The 10,609-nt window shown below is 44.1% G+C and overlaps 1 protein-coding gene across 1 annotated transcript; it reads left to right on the top strand.

Moving 5' to 3' along the window:
* The first annotated feature begins 1,187 nt into the window (after positions 1 to 1,187).
* THAP1 (THAP domain containing 1) lies at positions 1,188 to 9,590 on the top strand. The gene is made up of 3 exons (XM_043893524.1): positions 1,188 to 1,526; positions 5,697 to 5,892; positions 6,628 to 9,590. Exons 1-3 carry the CDS (start codon positions 1,456 to 1,458, stop codon positions 7,000 to 7,002), a joined length of 642 nt encoding a protein of 213 aa, XP_043749459.1. The 5' UTR covers positions 1,188 to 1,455; the 3' UTR covers positions 7,003 to 9,590.
* Positions 9,591 to 10,609: the final 1,019 nt, after the last annotated feature.

The following is a 10,609-nucleotide window of genomic DNA, read 5'->3' as shown; positions in this document are numbered from 1 at the left end:
AGGCCCTGGTGTTTTTACCTCTTATATACTTATCCGCTGCCACCACCCTGACCAAAGGAACCATTCTCTTCCTTGCCTGTTAACTGGTCTGCTCACTTTCTCTGTTACCCCTTTCTGATACACAGTCACAATGACCTTTTAAATATGTTTATCACATCTCTCTGAGGCCTAAAATGACTCTTGGCTTCCCGCTGCACTACCATCAGACCAACAACTTACTAGCCTTACCCTCACTTCATGCCCTTCTCCCCTGGCTCACTGGGCTCTACCCACAGCCTCCATTCGGTTCCCAGAAAAGACAGAATTCTACTGCCTGATCGCCGTAGTTAGCACCCACTCCCTGTGCCGGAAATGCTCTCCCCACCGTCATTCCTTACTAGACCTTTTCCCCATTCTTTGGTTAAATGTTCCCTTCTCAGACATTGGACAGTGACCCTCTCCTCTACCCTTATTAGCCTTACAGCATTCTAATGTATTCAGACTCAGGCATCTTGGCACAATGATTTTTATTTTTATTGTCTGTCTTCCCCTCACTAGAACAGCTGCTCTATGATGTGCTAGCCTTGCTCACCGATTGAAAATAAAGAGAGAGCCATGAGATGACAACAGTTCGCCATCCACACCGACGAAAGAAGCAAGCCGAGGAGGAAAAACGTCCCTCAGACGGATTTTCCCAACACAGCACTAGGGGACCGCTAGGATTATTACAGAAGCCAAGGTCTTAGTCTCGGGCCTCCCGGGAAGACTGGGCCTGGCGTGTGTGAGGGTGTCCGCTTTTACTGTTGCGCTCTGGTCCCCGAGCTCCTCAGAGCTCCGAATACCTGAAGAGGAAGGTACGGGGATGGAGAGGAGCCCAGCAAGTCCTACAAATCACTCTAACTGTGGCTGCCCTTTTAAAGAGACGAACCCAATTACCCGACCACCTCAGCTTTGCGGCTGTCCTGCTTCAAGTTGGACAGGCGCAACTTGGTTGGTCTCACCTAATTCTCCAACCTCAGTCGCACGGGATACACAAGCCAGGGAGGCATCGCAGAGGTCGGGACTGGTCCTGCACTCCCGCCCCGCTCCTCCCAGCTAGTTCCTTCTTCCTTCCGGAAGCTCGGGGCCCCGCCCACTTCCGCAACGCCGGGCCTCAGCCAATGGCCTGCGTCCCAGGGAACGTTACCTCTGACCTCAGGGCTAATTAGAAACAGTAGGACGAACTCCTCGCGAGAGGTGAGGTTGAAGCTGTCTCCGCCATCTTGGAGATGGGAGACGGGCGATGGCTGTGGTCTTTCCGCTAATGCAAACAACAAAACGGGCACATTAGTGACTCCCGAGTGAGGCCCTCATCATTCTGACTGTTGGCCAAAGCTACAGAAGGAGCGAGGGTGTCAAAGCAGAACGCGGCGACACTGATAACAGCCTCAACTGCCTGCTGGGGCGGCAGAAGTGAAGTAACTGAGGACCGGAAGGATGGTACAGTCCTGTTCCGCCTACGGCTGCAAGAACCGATACGACAAGGATAAACCCGTTTCTTTTCACAAGTAAGGACCCCGCACACCTCGCGGGGCTGGGCCCTAGTTGGGCCGGGGGGCGCGCGGCCGCGCTCGGGGGGCGGAGCCAGGCGCGTTTCCGCGCGAGACCTGTGAGAGGGGCGGGGCCGGGCGCGGGCCTACGCGAGACCCAGTGCGGAGGCCGCGCTCGGGGGGCGGAGCCAGGCGCGTTTCCGTGCGAGACCTGTGAGAGGGGCTGGGGCGTGCGCGAGACCCGGTGCGAAGGGCGCGCTCAGGGTCGGAGCCAGACGTGTTTCCACGCGAAACCTGTGAGAGGGGCGGAGCCAGGCGCGGGCCTGCGCGAGACCCAGTGCGAAGGCCGCGCTCGGGGGCGGAGCCTACAGCGTTTCCGCGCGAGACCTTGAGAGGGGCGGGCCCGGGCAGTGGGCGTATCCCCAAGCAGCCTCCTCAGGGCCGGGTTGCGCGTCCCCGGCGCGCGCCCCCGCGGCGGCCCGCCCTCGCGCTCAGGTTCGCGCGCCTCTCCGGGTAGCGGGTTCGAAGCTCGCGGGCGCTGTGTGGAACTTACGCTGGTTGTGAGGGTTCCATACCCGGGCCGCGGAGACGGCAGGTGGTAGTAACTCTTGGAAGGGAAGTTGAAGCAGAAGCAGAGTCCCACGTTTCCCACCCTGTTGGTCCGGCATCGGTGTGGTGAGGACTGACCTGTCGGTATGTCAGGGAGCATGTCTTGGACTCAGCTTCTGGGACCCCACTGTTAAGGACGGCTGAGCTCCGGAGAAAGCCTCAGGGACTGCCAAGATGCGCAGTGTAGCCCGGGCAGTGACAGTGCGTCTCGAGTGGTGAGGGGAGCCCTCGGGATCAGGGTGAGCGCGCCCCCCTCCTCGGGGCTGCTTCTCCCGGACGCTGCTGCGGCCAGAGCCCTAAAAGATAGAAGCCTCTCTGAGAAGAGCCGCACAACGGAATGATAACGATGATCTGTTGTCCGCACGATGCCATTTTCAATCGGCCAAATTCAGTATTAACAAATTCTATTACGGTAAAAGTGTCTTGCAAAAATTTCCGACTGTAAATGGATAATAGCTAAAGGAGAACAGGTGGTAGATTATACAGATTATTTGTAGGTGGTGGTTAAGTTGCTAAGTAATGTCCCACTTTTTGCGACCCCATGGACCGTAGCGCGCCAGGCTTCTCTGTCCTTCACTGCCTCCCCAAGTTTGCTCAAACTGATGTCCTTCTAGTGGGTGATGCCAATCAACCATCTTATCCGCTGTCGCCCCCTTTTCCTGTTGCCCACAATCTTTCCCAGCATCAGGGTCTTTTCCAGTGAGTCAGCTCTTCACATCAGGTGACTGAAGTATTGGAGCTTCAGTTTCAGCACCTTCCAATGAATATTGAGGGTTGATTTCCTTTGCGATTGACTGGTTTGATCTCCTAGTCCAACAAACTCTCAGGAGTCTTCTCCAGCACCACAGTTAAAAAGCATCAATTCTTCAGCGCTCATCCTTCTTAATGGTCCAACTCTCACACGCATACATGATTGCTAGAAAAGCCATAGGTTTGACTAGATGGACCTTTGTCGGCAAAGGGATGTCTCTGCTTTTTTATATGCTGTCTGGGTTTGTCATAGCTCTTCTTCCAGGGAGCAAACATCTTTTATTTTATTTATTTTTTTGCACCTTTTAATTTCATGACTGCAGTCCCCATCCACAGTGATTTTGGAGCCCAAGAAAATAAAATCTGCCACGATTTCCTTTTTTTTTTTTCTCATCTATTTGCCATGAAGTGATGGGACCAGATGCTGTGATCTTAGTTTTTGAATGCTGAGTTTTAAATTGGCATTTTCACTCTCCTCTTTCACCTTCCTCAAAAGGCTCTTTAGATTCTCTTTGCTTTCTGCCGTTAGGGTGGTATTACCTGCACATCTGAGGTTGATATTTCCCCTGGCAATCTTGATTGCAGCTTGTGATTCATCCAGCCTGACATTTCGCATGCGTATTCTGTGTATAAGTCAAATAAGCAGGGTGACAATGTAACTCTTTTTCCTGTTTTGAACTAGTCAGTTGTTCCATGTCCAGCTCTAACTGTTGCTTCTTGACCTGTATACAGGTTTCTCTGGCGGCAGGAAAGTCTGGTGGTCTGGTATTCCCATCTCTTTGAAAATTTTCCACAGTTTGTTGTGATCCACACATTTATAGGTAAATAATTACAAAAAACAAAATCTTAAATTTTGGGGGAGTGAGGGCCTTCCATGTTTAACAGGGAATGTGGGTGCATTTTTATACATTCAATATGAGAAACAAAAATCAGAGTTTGTAGGGTGTAGAGAGGTCTCCAGAATGTTGATTTTTTTCCTTTTCCAAGAAGCAGATAGAACACTTAACGCTTCCTAATGTTGCCTCTTGATTTATTACAATTTCAGAAAGCTGTTGGGTGGACCTCCAGGACTTCCAAAGTGAAGGAACAGGTCTGGAGATGGTGACATGATCACAGGCTTTCAGCTCCTCCCTCCCCATTTCTAATGAGGTGGCTGAGGGAATCCAGACATAAGGAACACCCTTCATTGGCACTGGTTAAGGATGACATTCACATGTTTCAGAAACACTGAGTTTCTGCTCTCGGTTAAATAATTGATTTGACCAAAAGAAGGGCTAATCTACATCTCATCCCTTATCTAAAAGAACAGTTTTGGGAAGGATCTTGACCTCAGAAATAAGCTGTATTGTAATCCTTGGTCAGGAGGCCCAGGGTGTTGAGTTTACCAGTGGTTGCTGCTGTGTCTACTTCTAGAGGCACTTCCAGCAGGAACCTTCTAGGAGTCCTTCTTTTCTCAGCTTCTACATAGTGGCAGTGGGAACAGATGTTCTGCGCAAAGAGAAGGGACTACCCCATAGATAGATTCATGACCACAGCGGAGTCAGGCTCGAGTATGTATCACTTGGAAGACAAGCTGTGGGACAGGGTCGAATCACCCTTCTTTGGCTTTGTTTCAATCCCCACTCACTGAATCTTTTACCTGGAGAAACAGAATCAAGATAAGTTTCAAATCTTCCTATCTCCCTTTATCTGGGCCTAACGGATGTATTTCAGTCGATGAAGAGGTAAATTAAAATGAATACTTTATTTCCTTATCATTATGATTTGACTATAATTTGATTCATATTTGTCAAGATGATTCTCAAGAGAACAAAAAGCTTTGTCTCAGTACGTAGTTATAAACGTGCAATTTTGTTTTACAGTACACAGAGGATCACTGGTAAAAAGATAATACAAATTCACTCTATAGCATGTGTATTTTACCCGAAGTTTTAGTGTCTTCAATATAAAAAGCCTTAAAAACTGAGATAGCTGGATGGTGGAGCTATATGGTTTACCCTTGTGTATTAGGTGCGTCTGTTTGTGAAGATTATTTACTGCAAAGGAGGGAAAAACATCACATGGGCCCTTGAACCTACCCTCCCATCACCCGCTCTGCCAGCTGCGTGCGTCTGACCACGTGGCTGCCTTTTAATACGTATGTTTTTTGCATAATGTAAATCCTAATGAGCCTGGCCTGTTTAGATTGTATACATCATTATATCTCACATTCTTATAACTGCTCTGTGATCAATAAGATTCCTATAAGAAATGCTGCTTTAAAAAAAAAATACCATGCTAGGAGGGGTGACTTATTTTTCACACTAGTGATGGTCACTTTAGTTATAGGATTTTAAAACAAGTCCATTTTAAAAAAGTTTACTTTATCCAGATATAGTTGCTTTACAACATTCTGTTGGTTTCTGCTGTATGCCAAAGTGATTCAGTTATACAGAGGTATGCATTTTTTTTTTCATGTTCTTTTCCATTTGAGTTTATCTCAGGATTTTGATTGTAGTTCACTGTGCTACACAGTAGGACCTTGTTGTTTATCCATTCTCTATATGTAACCCCAAACTCTCAATCCCACTCTTCCCCACTCCCCTCCCTCTTGGCAACCACAGCTCTGTTCTCTATGTCCAAACAAGTACATCTTTAGCAACTAGGGTAATAAGGGTACAACTGACAAACTGTCAAAAAAGGATTAGTGGGAGCAGGTGCATTAATCACACTCCCGTGGTGTGTGAACACCCCTGGTTGTCAGCTAATTCTTTTCTAAGCAAGGAAAGCCTGGGTGTGCCTTTTTGTTTCTGAGTAAGGCTAGAAAACAGAATCATTTTGTCTTCTTAGGTTTCCTCTTACTCGACCCAGTCTCTGTAAGAAATGGGAGGCAGCCGTCAGAAGGAAAAACTTTAAGCCCACGAAGTACAGCAGCATCTGCTCAGAGCACTTCACCCCGGACTGCTTTAAGCGGGAGTGCAACAACAAGCTGCTGAAAGAGGATGCTGTCCCCACGATATTTCTGTGCACCGAGCCGCACGACAAGGTGAGGGGCGTGTAAAATACTGGGTGGGTCTTTTTTCATAGACTCAGTGTGTTCACCGGGAAATTTGGAAAATCCACAGTAGTGTTAAGAATGTAAATGTTACCTGGAACCCATCCCTTGTAAATGACCACTGTTCACAGTAAAATACTTTTAAAGATACAGAGTGTTTAGTAAAGTAAATATTCTCACACTAAGACACTCAGCCTAGCTTTTAACTTACTTTAAGATCAGTCTGTGTTCCTGCTTGTGTAGGCCACCAGGCTTCTCTTTCCATGGCATTCTGCAGCTGAATACTGGAATGGGTTGCCATTTCCAGGTTGCCATTTCAGGGTATCTTCCTGGGATTGAACCCATGTCTCTTACGTCTCCTGCGTAGGCAAACAGGTTCTTTACCACTAGCGCCACCTGGGAAGCCCCACGTTCCTGCTTATATGTTGATAAGTATTTATTTTTCTTTAACAATGATAGTTAAGTTTCAGAGTATTTTTCCTCTCAGTTTTCAGTGCTTAGTGTTTAATTAAATCTGATTAATCATTCTGCCTTTCTTACATCCCATTTCTACTTCAGGTAAAAAAGGAAAATTGAAACTATTTTTTCATTTTATACTATTTCTATGCCAAGGAGGCAGAACTAAGTCTAATAGTCTTACATTACACAGGTGCAGAATTCAGTCTGTTCTTTTAATCTGTTACTTTTCATAATGAAGCTCAAACATGCTCTGCGTCTTTGTTCCAGAAAGAAGATCTCCTGGAGCCGCAGGAACAGCCCCCGCCGCCTCCTTTAACGCCCCCCATTTCCCAGGTTGATGCCGCGATCGGGTTGCTCATGCCTCCTCTTCAGACCCCCGATAACCTCTCTGTGTTCTGTGACCACAACTACACCGTGGAGGACACCATGCACCAGCGGAAGAGGATCCACCAGCTGGAGCAGCAAGTGGAGAAGCTCCGGAAGAAGCTCAAGACTGCCCAGCAGCGGTGCCGCAGACAGGAGAGGCAGCTGGAGAAGTTGAAGGAGGTGGTGCACTTCCAGAAGGAGAAAGACGACGTCTCCGAGAGGGGCTACGTGATTCTCCCCAATGACTACTTCGAGATAGTCGAAGTCCCAGCATGAAAAAGTGAAATTTGTATTGGTTTTTCATGGGGCAATACCACCTACCCTCTTCTACCCTAGAGAGGAATTTCATTTGAAAAGAGATTACACTTGATAACTTGTACAAAAGCAATTCAGAATATTTTTTTAAAAGAATAAATTAGATATATACTGTAAAACTGTAAATTTTTTGTTTGTAATTTCAGGGTTTTTACATTTTAGCAAAATATTTTAAAAGTCATAAACTAACCTCAGAGCTTCAGTGTAAGTTGGTTTCAAGATTGGGGAATTTTGTTTTTTAATTCGAGTATTTATAGACAAGTTTCGAAGATAAAAAGTAAAGAGAATGAGAACAGTGCAGTAAGGATGATTTAAGTTTCAAGTTAAAAAAATTTAATTCAGTTTATTGAGAGAACTTAGTCACGTTTTAAATCAGAAGCATAGGACATAACATCCCAGAATATATATATGTATATATATATATTTACACATTCTTATTTGTAAAGTCAACAGATTCGTTTATCTGAATCCCTATCAGAGTTAACTTGGCGAGTTTTGCCATTCCATACCTAATCATAATGGTTAAATGATGTTAAAGAAGGGATTTTTTTAAAGAGTGGGGCCCTTCCTTTCTCCCCGCCCCCATCCAGCATTATAGAATTCGAAGTGTGTCTCCAGTGGGAGGCACACTCTCCAGCAAGCAGACTGCACGTCGTTACCAGGGAGATGAGCAGAGGCCACTGGGGCTGACCCAGGGCTTGCCTTTCCTCTCACTGCTCTGAGATCAGGGGCATCCTGTCCCCACTGTAGGTGTGTGTGTGCCCGGGTCTCTGCCAGCTCTGTCGTGTGGGTAGAGCGTGACTCATTGCATAAGGTGGAAATCTTGCTCTTGACGAGTTGATTGGTCAAGGCGTCACACAAAAGACGATTTCTTCACTTTTACCACAAGTGAGAAATCACATCCCATTTACCTAAATGAGTGATTTGAATCCGAAAGAATCCTAATAGGTAATGCTTATTTTACTCAAAATTGAGACTCAAATGCTTGCAGTTTCTGTTCAGACTGTGAGTTGTGCTCTTAACTTTGAGAAATTTTACATAGATTTGAAATGAAAACAGTTCTGAGTAAATAAGCACTGCCGTAGGAGTTACCTACTTAGATTTAGAATAACTGCTCCAACTATAATTATTCTGTATTTCAGAGTGCTGCACAGACCTTTGAAGGCAGTGTTACAGATTGGCAGTCGTCAGTCCAGGAGCGTCTTTTGTAGACCTGATTCTCCGTGTAGCTCACTGCCATCCTGCCAGTGCTTTGATGCATGGAGATTTGATTTTTTTTTTTTTTATGAACCAGTATTTCAAAAGTAGAAAATTATGACTACTTGAAATTTTATCATCTGATAACACTTAGAACTAACTCTAAGGAGTCAGAGGACTTTCTCTAGTTATTCATGGGTCTCATCACTGGTTTTAGAAGCTACAAAATCTCTCAAGTAGTGTGTTTTTACATTTCATCTCTCTAGCAATTCCTGGAGGATATGTGGGTAAATATTTTACAAAGTATATATGTGAAAACTAAACTGTCATGGACGTAAAAGAAAACTGTGTCTGTGTGTGTGTGTGTGTGTCCCCATGTCATCAGAACCAGGAATCCAACATTAATTGTATAAGTGACCATCATAATCAGTTAGCATCTTAGCATCGTGAATTAACCTGAAGCTACTGTTTTTCGTGGGACAGACATCCCTAATTGGAGAGAACCGAGCAACAGCATGTGTACCAACTATTTGCATTTAGATCACTTACTATGTTTAACCTACAGAATTTGAAGTACAGGTGCTTATTTCTGAATTTGAAATGTAACGTTTGTTAAAATGTTTTAAAAACTCATTTTGTCTGTTGTAGTGTTTATGACATTGCCAAGAGAAGGAGAACATTCAGGCTAAAACAGGTCCTGTCCAATCACAGTGAAACACAGTCTGAAACAGCTGGGCAAGGTCTCTGTCTGGAATGAGTCGGGAGGAGACCCCTGTGAGTTTCATCATAGTGTGAAAGATGATATTTACTTTAAGCACAGATAGTAACATCCTGAAGGTTCCCTCTGTGAATGATACAATCTGGCAGTAATAGGAGAAATAACTTCTTCCTGATTAGAGCTGCTAGGAAAACTGTAGAATGTTAGAGTTAGAAGGGAGCTAGAAGTGACTGACCACTTGCGTCACCTCCAAACCCTGCGGAATCCCCTTGTGAAATATCCCTGACAACTGGTCATCTGTTCTCTGTGTACCATTGATGTGTAAGCAGTGCTGTTTAGATGCTCTGAAATGAGTTCCTGGAATAGAGTAGCATTTGTTGCCACTTTTAAAAAATACTTGTTTTTAATGCAACTATAAACTTCACTTTGAACTACTGCATAGTTTGAACTATCAAATTCCAAATTAAAGAAGTTTTAAAATTTTGTAAAATAATTTAAATGTTTATTGTGTGCCTGCTACATGTACTAAAAATAATTCTGTCATTGCAGTTAAGAAACAGTGGTGTCTAAAGTTAACTAGCAAAACTTTTTACTTGGAAACCTAAATACATGAGATTTTCTCTTTTAACTATAATTTGTGTAATCCCTTTCTTAGAAGGTGTAGCCATAATGGTGAAGGCAGATGAAAGTTCCACTTGACACGGGTTTTGTTGTTGTTTTTAAAGATCAAAGTCCTATTTTCTGATCTTTAGTTATTTAAAAAATTGTGTACACACACATACCCCAAACCTGTGGCTTTTATAAAGTCAGTCGTGACCCTTATTATTTAAAAGTCCACTTGATCTATAGAAGGAAAGCTTGCAGTTGTGTTCCACACTCTTAAAAGGCCAACCATGTTTAAAGGAGAAAGAACAGTTTTGCCTGTTTGGTTATTACTCTTCTGGTATTGGGGACCATGTGAATCTGATACCAATGAATGAAGAGCATTGCTCTTGATATGGTAACCAGGGTTTCTGGACATTATTTTTTCTATGACTGTGTATTAAAATATCAATACAGTCCTTGATGTGAAAGAAAAATATCAAAGCAAACTGATTTGCACACAAGCAAAAAAAAATTGTAAGTTTGTCCTTAAAATGACAATAATTTGCTTGAAGTAATATTCTCTTTCAATTCCACGTCTTGATATATATATATTTTTTTACCTTGGACGTGACTTTGTTCTACTGAGTTTTTTCCTGAAAAAAATTTTTTTAAACTCAGAATCTTCAAAATTTTTATTCATTACCAAATTCAGAGCAGTTTGAGTTTTAAGATGATCATAATTTCATTTTTTTAATGTCACATGGGATAGGAATAAACTTTGATTTTAAACTATTTTTGGTGAGAGAAGCTACAGTATTAACGACAAGTAGGAAATGATTTTTGGAATGACTCCGTAAGGAGCTCTGACCTCCCCACCATAACTACCATAAGTGGAGGAAAACAACCATTTAAAGTCTGCATGTTGTCCTAAGGGCATACAACACATGAACCTTCAGGAACATCTGAATCTCATAAGAAAGTCAAGACTGGCATTTATGTCTCCTCCTAACCTGTTCCCAATCGTGGCCTACGGTATGTGTCTCCCAGGGAGGGGAGGCTGCCAGTATT

This window comes from Cervus elaphus, chromosome 32, assembly GCF_910594005.1.
Source record: "Cervus elaphus chromosome 32, mCerEla1.1, whole genome shotgun sequence".
Lineage (NCBI taxonomy): Eukaryota > Metazoa > Chordata > Mammalia > Artiodactyla > Cervidae > Cervus > Cervus elaphus.
This window is presented reverse-complemented; position numbering and strand designations above follow the sequence as displayed.